The sequence below is a fragment of the Esox lucius genome, chromosome 17 (assembly GCF_011004845.1).
Source record: "Esox lucius isolate fEsoLuc1 chromosome 17, fEsoLuc1.pri, whole genome shotgun sequence".
NCBI lineage: Eukaryota > Metazoa > Chordata > Actinopteri > Esociformes > Esocidae > Esox > Esox lucius.
Window position 1 is genome coordinate 32,537,612 of NC_047585.1, and position 26,669 is coordinate 32,564,280.

The following is a 26,669-nucleotide window of genomic DNA, read 5'->3' on the forward strand; positions in this document are numbered from 1 at the left end:
GCATGTGTTTTTATGGTGAGAGCTCAGGGAATGAGCTTAAAAACAGCCCTCATCCGCTGGTAGGATGTTACCTGAATGATAGCCTCCCATCTGGATTTTAAAAAGCACTGTCTTATGACACTGCATATAATTCATACTGTTAAGATAATGACAGTATTAGATAGCTGTCATGACATGCAAGTTTAGTAAATGCTAGATATTTTGCAGAGTATCTAAAAACCAGGCCTGTATTCTGTTTCTATAAGTCCTCTTCATGTGTTTTAGGAATTCGTGTAAAGTGAAGAAGTATGAAAACAATTCCCTGGTCCTAGATGTCTGCAATCAGGTGTGTATGTGTTGGCGAGCGTATCAGCTGGACATAACGTTGCTGCAGTGCTACTGCAATGTCCATTACTCAGGACTCTACCTCATCTCACCCACTCCCTCTGTTGTGCTGACAAGTGCATCCCTTTCTGACACACTCATCAGTGTGTCCCTGTTGCTTTGGAACTGCTGTGGCGTGTTGACAAATAAATGACTCCTCAGTCTGTCGATCAATCATATCGCAACGCAACCAAAACTCTTTGTCTTGTCACCTTGTCAGCATCAGGTTTTTGACACCCGATAAAACTTCTATAGACTATCATAGACCTTGAGGCTAGACTATGTCAGATTATACGCATTGAAGATTATCTCAATATTGTTATTATGAATCGGGGTGGGATCGGCTTATTAGCACTTCTATGACAACTGCTTCTTGGTTTACCACCTCTCAGATGGAATACATTGAGTGTACTACTATGATGACAGGTGATTCTGTCACGTCAACATTCTGCCTGGCTTTTGGCTGACACCACTGTGGCCCTGCTGTGACCCTGCTGTGACCATGCTGTGACCCTGCTGTGGCTATTCCACTCTGTTGTTGACAGGAAGAGGATGCAGTTGTGTCACAGGTACAAGAAACGCCCCATCGTGTTCGGCACGCCACAGATGAGGAGAAGCTTGCCTGCAGCGTTATAAAGGGCCAGAAAGCCATGGAGGAGGACAGAGTGGAGGAGAATGACACGGGAGAAAGGGAGTTGGAGGAGGACTCAGCATGTGTCAAAGGCCCGACCACAACAGCATGTGCAAACAACCAGGCACTGCTGGAGGGTACGTTCGGTTTGGCCTTAAGGGCAGTCTTTAGACATGTTTAATGACCGAGGTGTAGTAGTTAAATTGACATGCGATCAATAGCCAAGGCATAGTTAAAGGGATGTTTCAATGGCCAAAGTGTAGTTGAAGGGTTGTGTTCAATAGCCAAGGCATAGTTAAAGGGATGTGTTCAACGACTGTGACTTAGTTAAAGGGATGTGTCAGTGACCAAGGCGTAGTTAAAGGGACGATTTAAAAATATAATGCTAAGTATAATTTAAAGTTGGTGTCAGCAGTCTTAGACAATCCTTTCGATTATATTAATGACATTACACTAAGGTACAGAACAAGAAGAAAAAAAACATTTTATAGAGCCTTTAGAATTGTAGAATTTTCTGGTAGTTTTTTTTTTTACAGTCACCTATTGGCCATTGAAAATCGTGTTGAACAGACTTTGAATCAGCTTTGCCATGATTATGATTCATGTATCGTTTTCTTCCCCTCAGGGACACAGGCGAGGATAAAACACACGGAAGAGAAGGACATTTGTGCTTCGGTAAGTAGGCCTAAACCCTTTTAATTTGCCTGTAAGATGTGTTATGCTTTTTCAAATTGAAGACATTAAGCATTACGTTTCTTGGCTTTCTACAGAAAGAGCTGTCAATCACCCCAGAGTCAGAGTGGACGGGTTGCGAGGGTTACAGTGCCAAAGGCTCCCTGGACACCATATTGTTAAATGAAATGGACAAAGCAGCTGTTCTCACCTTGATCAGAGAGGAGGTAACTGATGCTATTACCTAGAGCTGCATGCTGTTACACCAAGTTGATAAGGGTCATCTTAATTTGGCAGGAATGTGTATTTTCTTCCGAGACCAGAGTTTCCATTCTGCTGTGCAGATTAGCCTAGGTGGCCCACAGCTCACCGTGCTACTGCCCAGCACCATCAGCATCTGGGGGGGAGGGGTTGGGGCGTTATGAATTGAATATGGCTGCCTTGCTTCACTGAGCTCTAGTAACGCCTTGTGCAGATTGGCATCCATATGCTCAAAGGTCGGAGTGTGTGTTCCCTCTCTGGCGAGATAGGAAAGGATTCTGGACGAAACGTCCTGGACTTCCTGGTTGAGCTAGCAGTGTGACAAGAACCAGCATTTGATGTGTTTCGGATAGATGCATCTACATCAATTACATCAATAATGTAAATCAATTTTCCCCGGTCTGCTGAGATTTGCAGCGATGAAACAGGCCCTAATCACAAATTTGATATCAGAAAATTTGAGAAAACATAAAATAAAAATGTATGTATGTATATATATATATATATATATATATATATATATATATGTTCATATTTTCTCAACTTCCCTAACAAACAAAATCTAAATGAGTTAATCTAAAGACCCCCTTTTCTGATTGCTGTCATTGTATTAATACAATGTGCACACTACAGTACTTCTGTTAAATGATAGAAAAGTTGGCATTCTCAAATCCTTAACAAGTACTAAGCAGCTGAATGCTTGTCATGCCTTGACTAAGCCTAGAGTGTTTTTTCACAACAGATAATTACTAAAGAGATAGAAGCCAATGAATGGAAGAGAAAGTATGAAGAGAGCCACCTGGAGGTGCTAGAGATGAGGTATGATAAGACACTAGTTTTAGCTTGTTATAGTCATATTGTATACTTTAATACAGACAAACATCTTTTCAACTGAATATTTTTTTGTCTCTTGTAGGAAAATAGTGGCAGAGTATGAGAAAACAGTTGCACAAATGATTGGTAAGTTCTTGAGATGTTTTGTACTAATATAAAATCACAGGATAGGGAAACTCAATATAGTGGGTGCCTACCAGTTAATGGCTGTCACTGGCCCAATGGCAAACACACATCTCCTGAATATGTACTACATCTTCTCAAAACAATAAACACACTCTTTGAAACACAAACTATATTGACCAAACCGAAGGCTTCTCACACGTACAGATGGGTGACAAATGAAAGGATTGTCTCATGAATTGTCTCACAAGCTGCCACAACAGCTCCAATGTGCCTTGGCATAGATTCTACCGCATACACTCTGCACTACTGGAGGGACGGAACACCATTCTTCCAAATGATATATCCTTATTTGGTGTTTTCATGATGCCGCTGGAGAGCGTTGTCTAACCAAAGGTGATCATTTGGGTGGAGACCTGGTGACTGCGAAGGCCATAGCATATGATCCACGTTGTCTTCATACTCATCAAACCATTCAGTGACCCCTTGTGCCCTCTGGATGTCAACCTGGTAGAGACCCAATAATGAAGCCTCTTTCAAAGATCCTTTCCTCTTGCCATCTTGATCCTCAGCACTTTTATACATGCCACAGAGCATGATGGGATGTTAAGTACTTTATTGTATCAAGCAGTACACCTGTATGGAATCATCTGCATTTGTTGTTGTTCCTCTGGTCATTTATTCAGGTTTTTCCTTTAATTTGTCACCAGTCTGTAGATAATGAACAGTATACTCAAAACTATGTTATCTGTTGAAGAAATTAAACCTTTCTCTCAAAAGTCACACAAAAGCATCAAATACAATGACACTACTGAATACCCATTGTTCACCAACACTATTAAATGTACTAAATTCATCATAAAGGAATTTGTGGAAGCCCAGGAAAACAAGGGGGAGAGCAAGGGCATTTTTACACAGGCAAGGTTTACAGAAATACAAATAGAAGTTTGTTCTGCTTCAACCTCAGCATACTGCTTCTTACCTGGGTCAGGCCGGATCAGTTTTTTCTGCATCACAGGCTGTTTTGTGTAGCTAAGCTGCATGGGAAATACGCCCCGGAATGGCTGACTCACCCCAGACAGGACTCCACAGCGCTGTCCCCACAAGCTTCCCCTATTCCTCTAAACCTTTCACCACCATGCAGAGAAAAACACCTCTATGAGATTGAGGAAAGGGGAGTGTATTCGGAGGAACGTATTTGTGGATGTTGGCTTACTGATGAGGCAGTTTCAGACCAGAATAGCATAGGCTGCTGTGGCCGCACTTATCCTCTCTGCCCATCCTAGAAAAAGAGCTTCCTGCGAAGGCCATCGAGGAACGTCAGCATCTGGTCCGCGTTATATAGGCCTAGAGTAGCATGGCAGTGAAGGATGCCATTGTGTCTGATGGCAGCACAAAGTTAAACAATGCCTCCTGATCAGAGGATGGCCTGGCCAATAATGTCTTCATCTGGGCTTTTTGCGGTTGTACCCTGCCTCATTTACAAAGATGAATGCACGTGAAGGTTTCCATGGCTTCAACATTGGGTATTCTCTAAATAAGATGGGATTACATTTGATTTCAATGGAGACCATTCAGTCCTATAAAGTCCAGCTGACCATATCAGAACAAGTAGGCCATTGTGTAGCCTACACTATACAGCTGAAAATTACACAAAATGTTATCTAAACAGTCATTAGTTGTTTACACAATAGCCAGTTTTCCTCAAGAAACAATGAGTAGTCTATCACCATCAACAGGTGTCTTTCAAACTACCAAAACAAGAAAAGGTTTGGCTATAGATTTTACTCTATACACTCACATTTATTTGTACTGTCCTGCTTGTACTAAGACATCCAGTTTCAGATTACAGTAGAGAAATATAACTTTAAAGTAAATTACCCTTTTCATTTCTGACAGTCTGGATGACTGATCCAATAGTAAAATGGCTCAGGTTTGGCTAAACCCTCTGTCTAGCTACCTTCATTGAAATTCCATTCACAAGAACACGCCAAGAACACTGTTAGGAATCTCATTACATGTATTTAATAAAGTCAAAGTCAAAATCTGACCATTTTGTGTTGTTTCTATCATGGTTAGAAGGCAATACCAAGCCTGTGTAGACTATTGAGACACACCCCTAAACCATATGTCCTTATTTGGATGTATCTCAATGATGTCGTTTTTGACAATGACTGTTGCAGAGGATGAGCAGCGCAAGAGGAGCGTCCTGGGCTCCCAGAAGAGTCTCCAGCAGGTGACCCTGGAGCGGGATCAGGCCTTGGCCGACCTTAACTCTGTGGAGCGCTCGCTGTCTGACCTCTTCAGACGCTACGAAAACATGAAGACTGTCCTGGAAGGCTTTAAGAAGGTACAGTGTGTTGTGTTACCACTGGACTAGTGAGACAGTTTAAGGACATATGTGGTTTTACCACTAGACTAGTGAGAATGTTTAAGGACGTGGTTTTACCACTAGACTATTGAGAATGTTTAAGGACGTGGTTTTACCACTAGACTAGTGAGAATGTTTAAGGACGTGGTTTTACCACTAGACTAGTGAGAATGTTTATGAAGATATGTAGCGATAACATTAGATTAGTGAGATGGTTTATGACGGTACTGTATGTGGTGTTAACACTAGGCTAGTGAGAAGGTTTATGAAGGTTTGTGGTGTTAACACTAGACAAGTGAGAAGGTTTATGAAGGTTTGTGGTGTTAACACTAGACAAGTGAGAAGGTTTATGAAGGTATGTGGTGTAAACACTAGACAAGTGAGAAGGTTTATGAAGGTATGTGGTGTTAACACTAGACTAATGAGAAGGTTTATGAAGGTATGTGGTGTAAACACTAGACAAGTGAGAAGGTTTATGAAGGTACTGTATATGGCGTTAACACAAGATTAGTGAGAAGGTTGATGAAGGTATGTGGTGTTAACACTAGACTAGTGAGAAGGTTTATGAAGGTATGTGGTGTTAACACTAGACTAGTGAGAAGGTTTATGAAGGTATGTGGTGTTAACTCTAGACTAGTGAGAAGGTTTATGAAGGTATGTGGTGTTAACACTAGACTAGTGAGAAGGTTTATGAAGGTATGTGGTGTTAACACTAGACTAGTGAGAAGGTTTATGAAGGTATGTGGTGTTAACACTAGACTAGTGAGAAGGTTTATGAAGGTATGTGGTGTAAACACTAGACTAGTGAGAAGGTTTATGAAGGTATGTGGTGTTAACACTAGACAAGTGAGAAGGTTAGTGTATCATTATACTACAGGGGTTTATTTTAGGTTGAAGGAGTTTACCGTTTACACAAATTTGTCGTGTGTGTTTTGTTTGTTGTACTGTAAATTGTCCTTTGTTGTTTGAAATAGAAAAATTTCATATTTTTTTTTCTGGCATTTTTCCCCCCAATATCTAGGGGCTGTCTGTAATGGAGACACATTATAGTAATGTCAGGGTTTATTTGCATGTTTTTGTTGTGCTATCTATAGAACATTCTCAAATTTTCACTTTGTCTGTGTATCTGTGCATGCAACTGTGTTTGTGTAGAATGAAGAGGTTTTGAAGAAGTATGCCCAAGAATACTTGGTCCGCGTCAAACAGGAGGAACAGAGATACCACACGCTGAAGATACACGCTGAGGAAAAACTAGACAAGTAAGGCAGCCGCATACACTTAATACTTTCAGTTGACAATTTCAGTTGACGGTTTTCATTTTACCCAAAAATACTTGAGATTTATCAAGGTTTATATCACAGAGATATTCCTAGCAGCTAGCTTCTTGTTTATTTAGTTACTGTACATCAGCTTACACAGTGAGATCTCTCTCATGCTCTCTTGTATAGATTTCTTCTCTTTAAGTTTCTGTGGTGTATCTGTATCTGTGGTGTTGTAGGGCAAATGAAGATATAGCTCAGGTGCGTGCAAAGGCTGATTCAGAGAGTGTGGCTCTTCATGCCAGTTTGAGGAAGGAGCAGATGAAGGTGGACTCCTTGGAGAGAGCACTCCATCAGAAGGTACTTGACTTAATTGACCTAAAAAGATCTGATTATACTATAACCAAAAGGACATCACGAAAGCACTTTAAAAAAGTATTACGAGGGGCAGTAGAATTAAAGATAGAAAACAAAGAAATCTTCCTGAGCCCTTTTCAACTTTCAACTCTGAGCACCGAACAAAAACATTTCGCTTCATGCCACAACAATCAAAAAGGTATTGCAAATAGCAATCAGCATTGTAAAACTGAACATATCTCCCTGATCACATGAACACACCACAGACTGGTATAAGACATATAAACAGGAACTGACATCAACACAGACAAAACCATGTGTGAGTCCTGTAGGGGTCATGCAGGGGTGGCCAGACCATTTCTGGCTCTTCTGGGTGGAGGTTATAAGACTACATGACCTTGTTAGGTCATACCAAAATGTTTGCCTGTTCAAATGACCAGCAGGACAATAAATTAAATAAGTTACCAGTTAGGCTGTGATAGATAGAACATAGATCTGCAACACAACCAGATGGACTTTGGAAAGGGACAGCTAGGAGTAATTCGGCCTGTTAGTCCTAGCGCGTGGCCCAAGTGTGCAGGTCCTCCTAGGATTTAGTAGGACACCTGAGAAATGATAGGGCACATTCCATAGATCCGGAAGGGTTCCTCAGCATTGAATTCTGAGGAACCCTAATTCCCTGGCAAATATTTCAGCATTAGAAACTAGGGACTGAGACAGGGTTTTTCAGACGGTTGCCCGTTCTGAAGATAACCGCAGACAGGGCCAACCAGGCTGGGAATAGCTCCACCCACTTTACCAAGCACTTGACCATCACAGGTGCACTCACCTGCAAACCACCCTGAAATCGGGTGCAGTTATCTCCCATTGCATTTGTCCATTAGGAAAAAATAGAGAGATATTATGTTGAAAAATGTTTTGCTCTCTCTATTCTTTTCAGAACCAAGAAATCGAGGAGCTCACAAAGATTTGCGACGAACTAATAGCAAAGCTGGGAACATCAGACTAATTCCTGAGAACATAAACATTGAAGTTGTTGGATGTACAGTCCCACCAACATCTCTCTACTCTGTCGTGCCATTGCAGCCAAGGCCAACCAATCCTTATTGGAGCTAGCTGGTAAATGGCCTTACACACTTTAACCCAAATCTTTCCCTGACTGGAATAAATAAACACAAAAAACTGTGTAAACCTCTACAGGATAGTATAGAATATTTTCTCTTGTATTCACCAGTATTATTGTTCCAATTTATAATGCAAATGTATGGCTTTTTTGAGCTCTTACTTAAGTCCAATTCTTAACTTTTGCATATATTAAGGATTGGTACTAAGTTATAGACATACTGTGGATTTTTATCAGTTTCAGTGGAGACTATGAATGGGCTGGATTCAATCCATACCAAAGAAATTCGGGCTTACATCATAATTGAAATTTAAAGTTAATGTTCCCATGTTAGTGGACCCACATTTGCAGTGAATACTGCCTATATCTGAAAATTACCATTACATTTCGATGTGCAATCGAAAATACTAGGTGAGAAATATGCTAGTAACCTGTTGTGTTGCTTATGGTGTGGTGTTTGTAAAGTGTAAAAAACAGACACTGTGTGTGTTACAGATAGGTTGGGTTTTTCTGATCTGAGTCAATGCTTTGGTGCCTCATTTCACTATCACAGGTTAACACTCTATAGTCATTCTGCTGCTATTCTAATTGAAGATAGAAAGTGATAGTATTTTACAGAGTGCATATGATCTACTCTCCTGGTCCCTTTCTGTTCATAAGGCAAAGCATTTCGGGGTATTATCAGAATAACGATATATGTCGGATCATTTGCAGGGGTATAACTGAGGTCAGTTTCGGGATCAAGAGATTGCTTTTATTTTCATATAACTACATTGGTCGGTTCTTGGTATTTCTATTGAGGTCAACTTCAGACCTCAGTTTGTGGTCAATGATCTGTTGTTACGTTATATATATACTTTAATGAGTAAGTTGGTTATAATTTGAAGGCAAGCTTCATGTATAAAGCATATGTCAACGTATGTATTTTGTTATAGTTGTTATTGGTGTTGTTATTACCATCAGAACTCCAATGATTAGCATTGTTTGTACTGTCAAAAATAACTTAAAGTCTCTTAGATGTGTTCAAATGTGTTCACATTTCCAGAGGGGTACTTGCTTTTGTTGTTTAACAAATGTTTTGTTCTACAGGCTTTAATCTTTCTTTCTTTCCCCTCAGTTGACATAGCCCATACTGTAACAAAAGCAGAGTGGGATGCTCTGACATACATTTTAGCACTTAAAATTACAGCAATAGCTTAACCTATTCATCAGGTAGTGACATATCTTATGATTTTTGTTTTGCTTTGTTTAAGAATAATTTAAAAGGGCCATCTTTTTTCTTTTAGCTAGACACACGATTGGAAGATATGTTTATTAGATTTGCTAAGTACAGTGCAGCTTAATTTCCATCATCATCATTATACTTTAAGAAATTGTTAACTTTCCCTCGAAGCATCACTGTGACAGTTGGAGGCTCTGAATCTAACTTTTCCACTAAGCACCACTATCAGTGGCTGTAAACAGTAAATGTACATGTTCTTGCTTGGATATATGCTCCAAAAGCTTGTGAAGCAGAAGGATGATTGGTTTTTTCAGCAACCAGTCAGATAACTGTTGAAACAGCTCAAAAGTGGTATAGTTGGAAAAATAATAGTAGATTGGACTTTCTGTTGAAACGAAGAAAGTAAATTAGTTGCCAAGCGTATTAACTGACTGCTTAATGTAATAACAATGTCTAGGACTAACTCAGACAACTTGAAGTCATTTTAACATTATCGTCACTCATCTGTACAGCACAATCAACTGCCAAATGTTATTACTGTGCCAAATCTAAGGCTGTTTGAAGCTGCTTTCAAATGTATATTGCTGCAGTATGAGTCCATTTTATATTGTATGAAAATATTTTATTTTAATGTCTATATTTTTAAATTGGTGGACCGAAATGTAAACAGATTGATTGGTGTTCACTGTTATATATTTTGTGCAGAAGGCTTTCGCTGAATAAAGGTTATGATGATTATATGTATACTTTGAAATATGTTGATATTGGATGTTAACTGCGTGTAATATGTTCAGTGTCTTACAATGTCTTACTACAGTAACGCTCATTGACAATCACCTTTGAATCACCTTTCATAACACTTTCTAAAACATCTATTTAAACTGACAATATCTGGATGGTACATATGTCACATGTTGCTGCTGTCATGAATGCACTCGTAGAGACAGAGGTGGTTGGATCCAAGCGCAGAAATCCAACAAAAATCCAAGGAGTATGCTGGCATGTAGTCGTAGGGCAGGCAGAAGGTCAGTACACAGGAAACGAAATAAACAGGAGCAGAAGTACCAAAGGGATGATCCAGAAAACGGCAGTCAGAAAAGGCAGGCAACGGTCAGGACTCTAGGACAATAAATAGGGAACACAGAACAAACATGGCTGGTTAAACTTCAGGTGATGTGAGACCTGAAGGGAGAGTTGCGTTCTGGGACACCATGGTGTTGTCTAGGTTGAGAGGAGAGTGGCGTTCAGGGACACTATGTGGTTGTCTAGGTTGAGAGGAGAGTGGCGTTCAGGGACACTATGTGGTTGTCTAGGTTGAGAGGAGAGTGGCGTTCAGGGACACCATGGTGTTGTCTAGGTTGAGAGGAGAGTGGCGTTCAGGGACACTATGCGGTTGTCTAGGGCCAGAACTGGAGAACGACCTCACAGCTGCCTAAGAAATACAACTAAAAAGGGATTACTGATCAACATTTTCAAAATGAATGTTTCATTTTCCTAATTATTAAAAATTCTAAAACACATTTTTCACGTGTTGTATATGTGTGCATTGATGTTGTCTGAACAATCTACCACTGTTAGATTAGGAGGGCAAAAAGTGTTCATTGTTTGGAATTCAGGAAAGAGAGCTATTTTATCCTGCTCTTCAACAAGATAAAAAAGAAAAAGAAAAAAAAGATTCTGTTTAAAGTAAAACAACCAAACCTATTTTTTCTGATGAACCAGGCAATCGAAAGTGCTCCAGCAGCCTGAGCAGCTCATCTGGTCAAACAAAAAAATTTTTTTCACTCAACTATGATTTGACATTACAAAATACATTTGACTGCCTCAAGTGGAGGAGTTTAAGTATCTAGGGGTCTTGTTCACGAGTGAGGGAAGGATGGAACGGGAGATTGACAGACGGATCGGTGCAGCTTCTGCAGTAATGCAGTCGATGTATCGGTCTGTCGTGGTGAAGAAAGAGCTGAGCCGCAAGGCGAAGCTCTCGATTTACCAGTCAATCTACGTTCCTACTCTCACCTATGGTCATGAGCTTTGGGTCATGACCGAAAGGACAAGATCCCGGATACAGGCGGCCGAAATGAGCTTTCTCCGCAGGGTGGCCGGGCGATCCCTTAGAGATAGGGTGAGAAGCTCGGTCACCCGGGAGGAGCTCAGAGTAGAGCCGCTGCTCCTCCACATCGAGAGGGGTCAGCTGAGGTGGCTTGGGCATCTTTTTCGGATGCCTCCGGAACGCCTTCCTGGGAAGGTGTTCCGGTCCCGTCCCACCGGGAGGAGACCCCGGGGAAGACCTAGGACACGCTGGAGGGACTATGTCTCCCGGCTGGCCTGGGAACGCCTCGGTGTCCCCCCGGAAGAGCTGGAGGAAGTGTCTGGGGAGAGGGAAGTCTGGGCATCCCTGCTTAGACTGCTGCCCCCGCGACCCGGCCCCGGATAAGCGGAAGAAGATGCCATGCCATGCCATTTGACTGGAATGTGAATGCTGAAGATGCCACGCTGATCAGGGATAGGCTTCTGTTGGCACTATCAGCTGTGTTCCTGTTTGCTCTTGTTTGTAGTTTTTACAGGTGCTTAACCACCCTTCAGATGCAACCCTTCCAATCTAGCGCCAAGTTCATCAGCCTCTGCTGTCCTTCAGGCCACTGACGTTTTTGGCCATGACGGAGTCATGAATAACCCTCGAAGACTTGAGACCTTGATGAGTGGATTTCCTTCCTGTCCTCTATATCCCATAATAAAGCCCATCCATAACATGGGAGCACAATAACACTGTTATAATCAGGAGCACTTCTATTTCACATAATTATCACTTAACCCACCTTTAAAAAGTAACTCACATTACGTTGCTTGAGAAATGATTTATCTCAAAAGAAACTACAGCCAGTATAAATGAACTGCAGTCTACAGGTAAGCCTGTATTGTCTGGTTATGAGATTATTCCTGCAGTCTACAGGTAAGCCTGAATTGTCTGGCTATGAGGTTATTCCTGCAGTCTACAGGTAAGCCTGAATTGTCTGGTTATTCCTGCAACAGCCTTGAGTACTCTCAGTTAGCCACTTGGTGGTGGAACAGTACAGCAACATCAGACTGACTTCAGACTCAGCAGGCTCAGTCCACAGCCTTGTATTAATACAGTTTTGATATACTGAATACATTCTGCCTTCAGGGAAATTGTTCGTTATGCAGCAAGGCATCCCCAAAAAAATTCTGACTGCATCTATCATGCTTCACCTCTGATGTGGGGTCAATACTGCGGAATTCAAGGATAGTGTTTTTTGCCAGCCTGTAATCTCAAGTTTGTCAAAACGTACCTGGAAGCACCTGTCAAAACTCAAGACCCTATGAAGAATGTTCTACAAATGAGTCAACATTTGAGCTTTTTTTTGGAAACCATGGTTCCTGCTTTGTTTGGCAAAAACCAAACAGCATTCCACAGTACTGACCCCATCATTAAATGTCAATAGTGGTTGTAGTGTTTTTTAACAGATGGGATTTTTGTCCAGTGCTAGCAATTAATTACATTGTAATTTTAATTTTGGTGGCATCAGCCACCGTTATGTAAACTACTAGATGGCTGGTGAAGTCTAATGTCAAATTTAGGTTATCAATATAGAGTATTTATTTTGTTTGAGTTGTTAACAATGGACACGGGAAAAACGTATACCTATCCTAATTAATCTACTAGTATGGGGCCAACAAAAAAAAACTTCAGCTGTTTTCATAACCTTTGGCTAGGAGGCGGGAAGGATGTCGAAGACGTCATGGCTTCGGGACCCCACTTATAAAAATATTGCAGGAGGAGAAAGTTTTGAGGAATCACTGGAGTGAGAACCGTAGGACTGCAATAGCACAGGTCATTTTCTGCAACTTTGACATTGAGAAGGCAAATTCGATTTGAAGCGCTATTTTTTTTTCCGCCAGGCCATCTTCTGCATTTCTTCAAGTAAGTGGGGATGTTTTGAATTGTATATGCATACTTGTTATATTTCACGTATCCAGAACATTTAGAATAGTTCACGCGCGTTTTTCCCTAATCGTCCACAGCTTCTACGAAGTATGTTGAAGGGAGTGATGCTTAAGTTTGCTAGTTTACTGCTTTGTGTATTGAATGTTGCAGTCCTCTAGCCTACAAAAATGTTAAAAGGCGCCGACAGTTATTATATCTATTTTTTATTAAAGGTGACCATAGCTGATGGAAGATTAGACATGCCACAGGGCGGGTGTGAAGTGACATGGAAAATATAGGGTCTTTTTCAATAAATTGTTCAATTAATTTGTGCAAATACGTGATGAATGAATAGCCTACGTACATGTCAGTTTAAATCATTACCTCTTGTACTGGAGATAGGCTGTAAAACCTGAATCTGTCTCCAAATGTGATTGACGTTGATACTGGATGATACATTTCTATATCAATTTAATCAAAAAGTTTGAACAAAAAATCTGAACATTTAATTATACCCGTGTTTAGGAACACAAATATGGATGTGGGATTTGGGATTTATTAATTTACTTGAATTTCTTTGGGTGTCTTACTAGAAAACCTTTGTTTGGGTTATGAGTGCTTTAGGTATTTATATTACTTTAATATATCTTTAAATTTAGGTTTTTGTTTTGCTGCTGCTGGAGTGATCACTATGGAATCCGAAGTGAGAACAGTACTATAGTTGCAGACAGCTAGGTCAGTGAAAGATTGAAATTCAGTCAGAAATGTTGATTAAGTTCTGATAAGCGTTTTTTAATGTTCTGATATAAAATAATGTCCAGGTAACAATATAATTTCAAGGGAAAATCCTGATATTGATTATGACTTTATTAATGAGGGGTCCTTATCCTGGCACCCCTCCTAAGTTTGCAACCTCAGCAAGGGTTTTTCTTCTGTCACCATGAAGTTGATGGAAGAAGTTGCCTTTTGGCTGGAGCTTACGAGGTACAGTACTGTCCTCTCTACCCCTATAAAGTTGACAGTGATATTTCATTGCCACGCTGAAAAGTAAGGTAAAGAAAACATTCCCTTGATCTGGTTCCATAGCCAGAGGGGTGGGTCCACCCAGCCATAGATCTAAAGATAGGAGCTCGCAGAACACAGCATAAGTCCACTTGTGAAAGGCATTAGGCAATGAAGTTGAATCCCTGTCTGGGGCAACCTGTTCCCCTCAGGCCAGCTACTGCACTGGTGACGACCCTAAACACACACCTTTTTCAGCACATTATGGAGCCCCACAGGAACATTTCCATAGTAATGAGGGGCTGGAGGGGGTGGGTGATATGGTGCAGTATATATTTTTTACCTTAAACTTTATACGATTGTAATGCAGCTATTGAAATCCAGCCAAGAAATATAAATGAGGATTTCTTGAGACGTCTCAAGACATGTCTTAGAAAATGAAGGCATCTTAATTTAAAACAGTTCGTATGTATTGGAAATACCAATGTCTTGAGACAATCCTCTCAAATCCACAGATTTTTATGTTATACATTGTTAAACATTGTGAAATGTTTTAGCATTTTATAAATTAGCTAGCAACAGAATTATGTAAGGTCAACTCCATATTAATGCTCATGGTTTTGAAATGGGATGTCTAACAAGCTCATATAGGTGTGGTGGTCAGGTGTCCACATACGTTTTACCGTAAAGTGTGTACTCTCCATGGACACTTTATTAGGTACACCTGGTTGTTAACACAAGTAGCCATTCAGTATATCATGTAGCTGTATCTTAATATATAAAGCATGCATGGGTTTGACCAGACATTGGAATGGGGAAGCCACGTGATCTAAGTTGGAACGTGGTATGATTGTTGATGCCAGATGTGGTGCTACCAGCTTCTCAGAAACAGCTGATCTCCTGGGGTGTTTACCCACTACATTTTCTCGATAAACAAAACATTCTGAGAGCGGCAATCCATAACATGTTCACCTTGGTAAAGATCATGTTTCTACCTCAAAGCTGTCTTCCTTTTAAACAGGGTTGGGATTGTTGGGGATCTGTCTGAGACAGTTTAAGGCCAAGTTTAGACAAGGAGAGATCACTCTTTCAGAGCAATTTTGGAGATGCTTGGCAATTTCAATGGGGTGATCAGGTGACCAGATTGGATTGAAATTTGATATTGTGTTATCCCTCATCTCCAGTCACAAGAATATATAGTTACTTATTTGCTGTTTTCACAGCCTTTTACCTTAAGACACAGAACAAAGACAAAATAGAGATTTATAAATTGTAAGTCCCGAGGAGGCGAACCAACAGCAAACAACCACAATAGCTCATATGCTCCCCAGCGATTGTATATAACTGTATATAATATTTAATATTTACATTAAGTGTATTCTGTTCTTATGTATTGTCTCGCATCACCAGTACACCAAGTCAACTGGGGTATTTGTTAGTAGATAAAAGGGATTCTCACTCTCGCCAACACACCTAACGTTTGTGAAGTGGGTAATGGATTCCTCCTGGCTATGAACAGCAGTCTGTTTCTGATATAGTGGTGTTATGAAGACTCACATTAGCCAAGGCATAGGGCTAGCAGATGTAACTAGTGGGATGGGGAAAAAATTAAGTTCTTTGTAACTTCTTATGTGATTTTCTTTTGCTTTGTTGGACAGAAAATTGTTGAAAGATTGAGGAAGGGTAGTGGGCTCCAAGTGTGCGCCACAGTAGTGCCAAATCCAAATAATGTGTAACCCATTTAAGACAGAGAAGCATGACGTTTTTCTCTCAAAAAGTTTATATTGGATGACCGAACACTGAAAATCTACCTAATTATGTAAGCACCTGATTCTAATTATCCCCTTAATTGAGAAAATAAAAACAGAGATTAAAAAATAATTGTCTAATTTATGCAACACTTTGTTTCAGAAGACATGGAAGTGGTTAAACCGATTTGATATTTAATCAAATGTATTTTTATTATTTTATAAAATGTATTAACATGGGGGAAAAAAATATTATTTTTCACAATCATTTTCTCAGCGTTGTACTTGAAGATTTCTGTTTATTCTAGTAAATCATTGGTCATTTGATTTAATGTCTTCCCTTTAGGTGACGTTAAAGTGAGGTCCAAGCCATGCCAGTCCTGTGCTGCTTTGCCGCACTACTTTCTGTTTGGGCACTATGCCAGGCCCAGTCGGACACCCAGCTGCCACCTGGCACCCCCGCCATCCAGCTGCGTCTAGCGGGCGACAAACGGAAGCACTACGAGGGCCGGGTGGAGGTCTACTACAGTGGGGAGTGGGGCACGGTTTGTGATGATGACTTCTCCATCCAGGCGGCCAGTGTGGTGTGCAGAGAGCTTGGCTATGTAGAGGCTGTGTCCTGGTCACCTTCCTCCAAGTATGGCAGAGGAGAAGGTAGGAAACACAGGGGAACAATGGGCTTGAAGGAATAGGACAGTAGCATGTTTGCATTTAAAATCTGATCTGACCAGTCAGATCTAATTAAACTATTAAAATGGCCAGGGTGGCAAAAGAGGATTTGTTCAGGATAGAGACTAGAGGCTATAATGACACCCCAGAAATGCTCGGCTCTATGGTGTAGTGGTTAACAACGCAGCCTTTCACCTAGCGACCGGGGTTAGAATTTTGAGGTGGCAACATTTTCTTTTACGGGCCGGCTGAGCTAGGCTTTCCTGGTTTCTTGTTTCTTTATTATTTCTTATTTCCTTGATTTCGTTCAAATGATAGCTAATTCGTGAATTACATTGATACAGTGAAACTGACTAATGTTTTTTTCTAAGTTTACCTTCACCACAAATAGCGGCTATGTATTGTGTTTGCCACTGTAGCCAGTAATAAGCTTTATCGGCATCTACTAACTGGTATAGTCATAAGAATTTAGCAATTGCTAGCGAGCCTGCCAAAGCTATTTCATTTCATGGCATAAGAACATATTTTCTTCTTTCATGGCAAAACAACATACTTTTTTCTTTCATTCGTGAATGACATTTATACATTAACTACCAATAAAGGCGAGGATAACTAACCTTTTCATCAAGTGAAAAGACGAGAGAATCGTGGAATCTACCAGAAATAATAAATGTCATTGCTCTCAATAGATTCAAACTTAGGTCTTCTACATGAGAGGCACTGTCTTTAACCACTACGCCACGGCATTACACATTTCAGCTGTAGCTAGACGCCATTGAGGATTGTGTTAAACTGACTAACGTTTCTTATTAAATTTACCTCCACCACAGATAGCGTCTATGAACTGTATTGCTTTTGCCACTAGCCGTTTTAACAGCTTATTAGCCAGTAATAGGCTTACTAGTATCTACTAACTTCCTAGGAATAATCATAAGAATTGAGCAATTGCTAGCGATACTGAAGATGAACTATTCCATGCCAGTCGCAATATAGCCATATACAGTTTCAGCCAGCAAAGTTTTCGTCAATATGGAATAAATGACAATGCGTACTTCGCTTTGCCTGCGAGGAGATATGAACTTGGGACCTATAGTTCACTTTCAGTCAGTCAGAGAGTTTCGCTCTTCTTAGCCGGCTCTGCTTACGCAGTCCGGCAAAAAGACTAAAGGTCAAATCTCTCTGCCCACTGTTCATATTTTCACTACACCATTTCTCTCTTTCTTTGCACACAGACTAATCTAGCCCAGGGACAGTCTTAGTCTTGGGCTAAAAACAGTACTCATGTACCAAGAGGAGTAGCTGATTTTGAGCTGGAAAATGTTGTATTTTGTCTCAGACAGTATAAGTTGAGCCTTAACAGTCATTAGTATGACCTGTGACTGTCACACTCAACTGTAGACATCAAGGCCATTTCCACACCATTTGGGTGCACCTGGTGGGTGCAGTTAGTGGTGAGGTAGAACAGAAAGCCTGCAGACTCTGGAGTGTAAGTGTTGGATACCCCTGCCCTATCAGAACCTGAATAGAACATTATCATAACCTGAAAAGAACATTATCATAACGCTCTATAAATGGCATGTTTTTAGCCAGGCCACTGTGTATCCAAGGAAATATACACATTAAAGAAGTTGTTGTAAGAATAAATGAAGGGGCATGTTTTTGCTGGACCGCGTAAGCGGAGCCGGCCTAGAAGAGTGAATGTCTTTTACTGAGTCTGTCCCTGACTGACTGAGTGACTGACTACCTCTTGTTAAATAGCGTAGTGGTTAGCAACGCAGGCTACGGAACAACAGGTCCCGCGTTTGACTCCTGACTGACTGTCCCTTGTTAAATAGCGCAGTGGTTGGAGAAGCAGACTTGTGGATTATAGGTCCTGAGTTCGTATCTCTGCTAAGTGCGCATTGTGATTTATTCTGTATTGATGAAAACGTTGCTGGCTGAAACTGTATATGGTTATATTGTGACTGTTTCTGGCATGGAATAGTACATCTTCAGTCTCCTGTAGTAGTCAAACACATGATGCCTGAGGTTCAGGACAGACAAACAATTCACTGTCTGTTACTTTATGTAGATACGTAATAGGAAGCCTAAAATAAAACTGCTCTGGTGGATATTAGGATTTGTTCAGGATAGACAAACACTTCACAGGCTACACGATTCTCTCGTCTTTTCACTTGACAAAAAAGTCAGTTACAAATATATCGTCACCTATATTGATAGATACTCAATGACATTCACAAATGGCTAATTAGCTGTTAAAACGGCCAGTGGTAAAAGAGGATTTGTTTAGAATAGACAAAAACTTCGCTGGTTACAACCTTCTGTAGCTACGGGAAGCCTAAATTGAAACTACTGAAGTGATGGCTAAACTATGCTTCATTAGCGTCATTTTAGCAGCAGGATATTATTCTGGTAGCACTCAGATTTTCATTATCACAATAAAAGCCATCATTGACATTTAGACGGCCATATAATTAACAATCTAGTATGTTAAAAAAAATAACAGACAACAACAACATTGGAACGGACATTAAACATAAAATGACAGACTAGATTGACAGACTAGATTGTTAAATATATATTGCTTTATATAATTCAATGATGGCTTTTATTTTGAAAGAAGAAAATCTGAGTTAGCTGCTAGTATAATATGCTCCTGCTAGAATAACGGACAACACTAGTTTACTGTTATATTGCGACTATTTCTGGTGGATTTTTGAATTATGTCTTTCTTCAGGATAGTCAAACACTTCGCTGGCTACATGATTCTCTCTTCTTTTCACTTGACGTAAAAGTCTGTTATCGTCACCTATATTGATATAGTAGTTATTGTATCAATGTCATTCACGAATGACAAAAAAACTGTTCAAACGGCCAGTGGCAAGAGCCATACAGTTAATAGATGCTATTTGTGGTGGAGGTAAACTTCATAAGAAATGTTACTCAGTTTAACACAATGGTTAATGGTGTCTAACGAAATATTTAAACTTGACGTGATGTTAATACATGACAACATTATATAATGTCAATATGCTATACTGACATCCGGCAAATGGTCAGCTCTGTGGTGTTGTGGTTAAAGACAGCCTTTCAAGTGGGTGACCTAGATTAGAATCTTGAGAGGGCAGCCATGATCAACACTTTCTGTTGCAGGCCGGCTGAACTAGGTTTCTTGTTTCCATGATTGATGTGGTTTCTCTCAGCCCACACAGCTGTACTGCACATGACAGGACGGACAGATGATCAATATCCTTGTACTGTAGTTGGATTGGATTGATATACTGTAATTTCTCTGTTGTCAAGGTTGGATAGAAGACGGTTACAAAGATTAAGTGGAAAAATGCAATTGTTACAGTTATACAGTTTTTAGATTTTTTTACAGTTAGATTCTTAAAACAGGTTAAAACATTTGGGAATACTTAGTGTCAGCCTTGGTGTCATTCGTGACTTTGAAGGAAGAGAGGGAGGGTGGTATCTGTTGTCTAACAGAAAGTTAGCATATTTAGGATGGGTTTTTGTATGCATGGATATTTTCAGATAATTTTTAAGTGTATGTTGGGGATATACATTTCTGTAATGCATGCAAAAACAGTTTGTTAAATTACTTATTTTGAGTAATCCAAAGGATGAAGTTACTGAGTTAGTTGTCACACAAAGGTGTTTTCTGTTTAAAATGGATATTAGTTGTCAGTCTTGGGAAGGGTTCAGCAGTCTTATAAACTCTGTTCTTAAGTCTTAAATCTCTGTTCCTTATCGTTTGTAGGTCGGATCTGGCTGGACAACGTCCACTGTACAGGGCAGGAGAGTACCCTGGCCCAGTGCCAGTCCAATGGCTTTGGGGTGTCTGACTGCAAACACTCTGAGGATGTGGGGGTGGTATGTAGCCAGAGACGCATCCCTGGCTTCAAATTCATCAGTACCCTCACCAACAACATTGAGGTAAGCTTAAAAACATAGACATGCCAGCCAGTTGAAATGCCGACATACACACACGGTATAACGGCACGTAGGTTCACACAAACCACATATATGCCCACACATTACAGATGCACACACGGCTGTACATTGTACACACACCATCCAATGTGTTGTCGATCAATCAATCAATCAAATGTATTTATAAAGCCCTTTTTACATCACCAGTTGTCACAAAGTGCTTTTACAAAACACCCAATCTGAAACCCCAAGGAGCAAGCAACAACCATGCACAGTGGTTAGGAAAAACTCCCTAAGAGGGGCCGAAATTTAGGAAGAAACCAAGAGAGGAACCAGGCTCTGTGTCTTTGCATATGTTGGTTGCTGTTATGTAGCAATTATAAAAAAATTGGGGTTATGTGGATAAATAGCTAGGGATTGAAGTTAGAATTTAAAGGTAAAAACTCTAAGTACATTTCAGATATTGTGACCTCGAATATTCCAGCGTTCTGGGCAGCTTCCTCTGGTGAACATGTTCTGCCTTGGCATGGTTTTGAATCTGGCCAACAAATATTTCCTTTATATTTACCCACAGTATCTCTTTAATAAAGCTTAAAGGTTTCTTAAAATATATCTCTAAACATGTGAACCCTTTGGTCAAACCCAGTTTTCTTTCATGTGAGGCTGAGTTGGAAGTGTAGGTAGATAGTTGGGAGGGCAGGGAGGAGGGAGTGATGAATACAGGAGGATGTCTGTGTTATCTTTATAAGACATTCATGAAAAATCACATCACATTCCATCCACTCAAGCAGTGTTGGGATTATAGGTATGGCATGTTTTTGTAAGGATGACTCCTCCAAGTGTTACTGTAGAAAAAGGTCAATTGGCACCCACACAGACATTTTGTTTGGCAATGTTTGTTCTTCGAGAGGGTTTTTGACTTCTTTCATTGTCCACAACTCTTTAAAACTTGAAAGACTTTCGTTTTTCTCCATGTAGCTGTAATGATGGCAATTTATTAGGTGTCATAAAAGCAGTCTTGGTTTTAGATTAGCTGTACATTATTTTGAGTTGACTTTTGAGTGCCATGAACTCACTGAATTAGGCAAATTTAACATCAGTCCCAGTTATTGAAATGATTTCACCAAACTGAACCACACTATGAAAGTGGGAGCAATCTGGTTTGAGCGGAAAAATGACATCATACAAAAGACACAACACACTCACCTAAAACAGGAAACCAGGGAAATCTGAGCTTAGTGCAATCTAGTCCCTCGTGTCCTGATGACTTGACCACAGTAGACCCTTTTTTTGTGTGTAACCATGGTGACGGCCCCTTCAAGACCCCTCTGGTGTCTGGGATTCTAACCAGGTGACTCACAGACTGATGAATGGTATGGAGTAGTTTACGACATTGTGGCAGACACACACACACACACACGCCGACACACACAGACACAAACACAGTCAGAAGGGGAATGCCCTGTCCTGTGGTGAGAGTATCTATATTATGTGGGTTCATAGTCCAGAAGAGAGGGGTGTGGGAAGGGGAGCATTCATGGTTTCACACCGAAGACTTCATCACTTACCAAAAACTTCTGCCCTCTATTTTACAGACAATCAGAAATAGCTTGATATAGAAATGTACATGAGGCTAGCTCATCCAGTGACTTGTGTTTCACCATGTCGGTCAAGATCTTGCTGAATGGCATAGAGCAGCATTTCCCAAACTAGGAATTGCAAACTGAGGTTTTATTACAAATGTTACTCTAACCTTTTAGCAGTTTAAACAACTATACTGTATATGATGAACCCATTCCATAAAGATAATACTTTCAGGAAGACACGTCTACTGCTTTCCCCCAGTACTCATCTGTTCCCCGGGCAGTAAATCAGACTTGAGATGCTGTTTTCTACACAGAGGATGCAGCCAGTTGTTGTCCAGAACTTCCCAAACTTTTCTTAATGCATTTTAAAACGTACTTACTTCAAACTGAAATGTAATTTCAAATCAGTTCCTTAATCGGCTGTTATTACTCCGATTAAAGAAAATAAAGAGGGCAAATAAACAAATTAAGCTAGGTACTGTTGCTGTGGTATATGTCTACTCATGTCAGAAAAAAGGTTTCCTATATTTTCAGATTTATGAAAAACACGTCAAAATAAACATTGTAAATATGATTTATTGGTTCTATTAGTCATTCGTTTTTTGGGGGGGTTGGAGGGGTTATTTCCTACCACATGGGACAGAAAAGTGGGGAAGGGTATATAGAGTGTCTATGTTGAAAGAGCAGTGGGCAGGACATCAAGCTGCAGTAGAACCTGTGTCCTGGAAGCACCAGCCCGGAGCACTGGACCACCACCCACATGTTTGTGAAACGTTGCAGTACCTGCACATTTCACTGTCATGTCAAATCACACCTTTAAACAAACTTGCATAGTTTGTTCATTGGTGTACACTCAGAATCTGGCCACTGGAGATAAGCATGGATCTCCCATTGCCTTTTTCCAAAATTGGCTTCTTTCCGTTACTTTTTCATTGGAAACAGTATTTTCTACTGACGTTTTAAAGAACACATTAACATGGCGGATGTGACAGCAGCAGTCCGAAATGACTTGGTTTAGGGTTTTTACGGTAAGCTGCCGTTCAGCTAAAATTGTGTGAATATCATTAATCAGTGAAAATATTATTACATTTGATGTCACCAGCCCTGGGCTTTCGGCAGTGTTTAGTGAGTCTTTAGCAACCTGACAAAGCAGCTGGGATGGTATGACTGAAAGGTGCTCAATGACGGCCGATGGGCATTTTGTTCAACGCCGTTTTAGTTTGTGTATGATTCTATATCTGTTCCCTGTCTTGTTTTAAGCAGTTTAAAACCATCTAAAGATGAGTGTCCACTCATTGAAATGTGCTTTGTCATTTTAACAGTTTACAGTTCATAGCAGCAGGATAGTGACATTAGACTGCTAGACTAGGTAACTGGCACTGTTATCCAGATTCCAATTCTGGTGGATTCTCCTTAGTGTCTATGTTTTCACTGGACATCATAGGATAACAAGAGTCGGGAGTACTTCTTAAATGCCTGTGAGTCTTTCTCATGAAATGATTGGGAGAGGATAAGAGCAAAAAGTGGAGGACAAGAGCCAGTGGAGTAGAAGACTTAACAAATTCTCTTTAATGAACCCTTTATAAAATGAAATTTATTGTTAAGCTTCTAGCATGGCAATCAAACCATGTTTAATAGATCACTTAGCGTCAAACCTCCCTTTGTGATTTTTCCCCCTCGATGTGTGCAATTTAGCATATTTCCTGAGTAAGTGGATATTTACCCTGATATTTGCAGATCCTGATTCGCTCAGCTGTATGCAAGGTTAGAGATCAGTCAGACGCCTAAGATCTCAGTTGTGGTTTTTGGCCAGTGAATGCGTTGTCCTCGAAGAACATAGTGGTTTTAAATGAGCAGTACCACATGGTGGTTTTAAGAGCAGAACAGCTTGACTAGGTGTCCCAAAATTGGGAATATTGTTCTGGACTTACCAGTCTTTCAAATAGCTGGGGGGTGGAATGGGAAAAGGTGTTTGTTTGGCCCTGTACCTTGGCCTAACTTTATGCCCCAACCCAGCACAGGCAGCCCCTGTAACTGACTGTTTCCCATTCATTCATGGGATGAAGTGATATTCTATTCAAGGTATTCAGCCAGGTCACACCCAGACCCAACTATGTCAATATGTGTTTATGTAGCCTAGTTAGGCACAACCAGACACAGACATGCTAAATGCCAGCTCAGTTATTCATATTTCTTTAAAGAAATTCCTAAATGATGTTCTGTCGTGCTCTGAAGTAGAGTGTTTTATAAAACCAGGTGGAGGTTTGAGGATGTTTCTAGGGTTCTCTGTTTGTTGGTTGTGTACTCTGTGTGCTACTTCATTTTCAGCAAAGAATAGATTTGGCAATGAAATTCAGTTTTTACCATATTTATTAGGTTGTCTGTATTATAGACAGCTTTGCTGTTAACCAAAAGTGTTCCTTTCATAATTTTAGGAATTTTCTGAATCTCTCAATAATCGTAGAAACACAATTTAATGTAATGATATAGTAGCCTGTGCCTATTTCCTTCTCATGTTACTGGGACTACCATGTGTAGCATTTCTCAGTCCTTAGAATTGATTTGGTATTCAGCGCTACTTCAGGCTTTTTGTATGTGTTAATTCACCGCCTTTTTGTAGTGCCGTCTAATGGTGACCTTCTCTGATCTGTCTTCTGTGCAAGACACTGGGCTTCTGTGTCTGTTTACAATAGTGATTTATATGAGTTGTGATCGTTTTTGTCTGTGCTGTCAGTCTGTTTGTCGTCAATCCAATGCTACCAGAAGCTTAAGAATGAAGCAAATGACGTTAATTGAAGGGGGTTTGTCTCTCTTCAGACCTAAAATTAGGTGACATACTGGAAGCATTGTTTATCATTAGCTAACTTTCTGTGATTCAACAGTGCCGGCAGCTCATGTAATGCTGGATTTGCTAATGGAAATAATGGCATGACAAACGTGGAGCCATTCGCAACATCGCCAAACTCAGACCTTCCCTCTCCCGTCCTGCTGCTGAAACCCTAATACATGCATTCATTACCTCCCATCTTGACTACTGCAACCCCCTACTTACCGGCATCAAATCTACATCCCTCCATAAGCTCCAAATGGTTCAAAACTCTGCGGCCAGACTACTCACTCACACAGAGTCCCGGCAGCATATCACCCCTATAAGTGAGTTACACTGGCTTCCTATCTCCCAACACATCAACTACAAGATCCTCCTAAAGCCCTAAACAATACTGCCCCTGCCTACCTCTCTGACCTTCTTCTTCCATATCAACCAACACACACACTCCGTTCCAGTACTACAGGCCACCTCATAATCCCCAAGTCCAAGCTCAAAGGCTTTGGTGACAGGGCATTCTCAAGGGTTGCTCCTAGGCTCTGGAACTCTCTCCCCAAAACCATCCGTGACTCTGAGACTATCCCCATATTCCAGCAACGCATCAAGACTCATCTGTTCAAAATCGCCTACCCATAGCCACGCCAAATCCCACACTCTCAATCTTTGTTTGTTTTGTGTTCCATGTCACTACTGTACAGCATTTTTGGGTCCCTGAAAAGCGCTATATAAATATAATGTATTATTATTATATTATTATTTGCCAAGGGGCTCTCAGACATGGAGCCATTTGCCAAGGGGCCTAGGGAGTTGTCTCTCAGAAAAGCTAGGAGAAGCCTGCTCCAGTGTCACATTGTGGGGGAATCCTACACGTGTTACTTCATGCCAACATGGGCGATGTGGGGCGGGGATACTATCTGTATACTACGATGTACTGTCAATATAGATCGTTTTATTATTTAATTAGGAGGTATATCATTAGTGTTTCTTTAATGAGTTGATCAGCTGTAATGTATCTATAGTGTTGATAATGCTTCATGAGCATGAGAATTTTCAGCATTTATCTTGCCAATAACACACCCACAACTTTAAAAACTCTTTTGAGCACTGTGTCTAAGCCTTTAGGGACGGTTTCCTTGCATGTTTTGACGGGTCTCACTGCACGCCCCAAGACTTTGCATGTTTTGAACAAGAGATCTTCTCCAAGTAGGAGTTAAGATGCGATGATGTGAAGAACTTTCATAAGAATAGCTAAGCATCAGATGCTAACATAGATGCAGATGACAATGGTATCCGTTGATCCGTAACAAACATTGTCAGCCTACTGCCTAGCAGCCTGTTCTAATAATTCAACGTTTTGATTGCGGGCCTTTGAGGTTCCTATACAGCTTAAGGGGGGGTGGGGGGGCACAGTTTTCCACAGGGCAACCGGAGGTGTCCATTCCCAAAAATCTGATTCTTCACATTCTTCCTGTGCAACAAAAAGAAACTTGAGCTTCATCAAACTCAAGTTCTGTGTGACAAGATGGGACTTGGGGGGGGGGGGGGGGGGGTTAGGGGTTTAAGGGTTTGAGTGAAGCTTCAGAGGAGCCGGGTATGGGAGGGGGGAAAGGGGGTGTTGCACGTTTGGCTGAAGAACAAGGAACGTGTATTAGAGGGTTGATTCCCTCTGCGGCGACGGGCCAGTCAGACCAGCTTGTCTGTTTGTCCCGCCTTCCCTATTGCCTCACGTGTTCCACAGCTGC

The 26,669-nt window shown here is 40.7% G+C and overlaps 2 protein-coding genes across 7 annotated transcripts in view; both read left to right on the forward strand.

Annotated features, from left to right (window-relative positions):
* Positions 1 to 9,960, forward strand: part of tacc1 (transforming, acidic coiled-coil containing protein 1) — a 32,990-nt gene extending 23,030 nt beyond the window's left edge. For all 6 annotated transcript variants that reach the window (XM_010881353.3, XM_020055776.2, XM_010881352.3 and 3 more), the window contains 10 exons: positions 265 to 325; positions 909 to 1,131; positions 1,620 to 1,669; positions 1,765 to 1,893; positions 2,670 to 2,746; positions 2,844 to 2,887; positions 5,068 to 5,234; positions 6,408 to 6,514; positions 6,754 to 6,874; positions 7,812 to 9,960. In XM_010881353.3, the coding sequence (XP_010879655.2) occupies positions 265 to 325; positions 909 to 1,131; positions 1,620 to 1,669; positions 1,765 to 1,893; positions 2,670 to 2,746; positions 2,844 to 2,887; positions 5,068 to 5,234; positions 6,408 to 6,514; positions 6,754 to 6,874; positions 7,812 to 7,880 (1,048 nt within the window). In that variant the 3' untranslated portion in view covers positions 7,881 to 9,960. The remainder of the gene's footprint in view (positions 1 to 264; positions 326 to 908; positions 1,132 to 1,619; positions 1,670 to 1,764; positions 1,894 to 2,669; positions 2,747 to 2,843; positions 2,888 to 5,067; positions 5,235 to 6,407; positions 6,515 to 6,753; positions 6,875 to 7,811) is intronic.
* A 3,039-nt stretch (positions 9,961 to 12,999) lies between these two features.
* loxl2a (lysyl oxidase-like 2a) overlaps positions 13,000 to 26,669 on the forward strand; it is a 38,783-nt gene continuing 25,113 nt past the window's right edge. Inside the window, exons 1-3 of the mRNA XM_010881349.4 lie at positions 13,000 to 13,156; positions 16,256 to 16,563; positions 20,342 to 20,517. Coding sequence (XP_010879651.1) covers positions 16,281 to 16,563; positions 20,342 to 20,517 — 459 coding nt within the window. The 5' untranslated portion in view covers positions 13,000 to 13,156; positions 16,256 to 16,280. The remainder of the gene's footprint in view (positions 13,157 to 16,255; positions 16,564 to 20,341; positions 20,518 to 26,669) is intronic.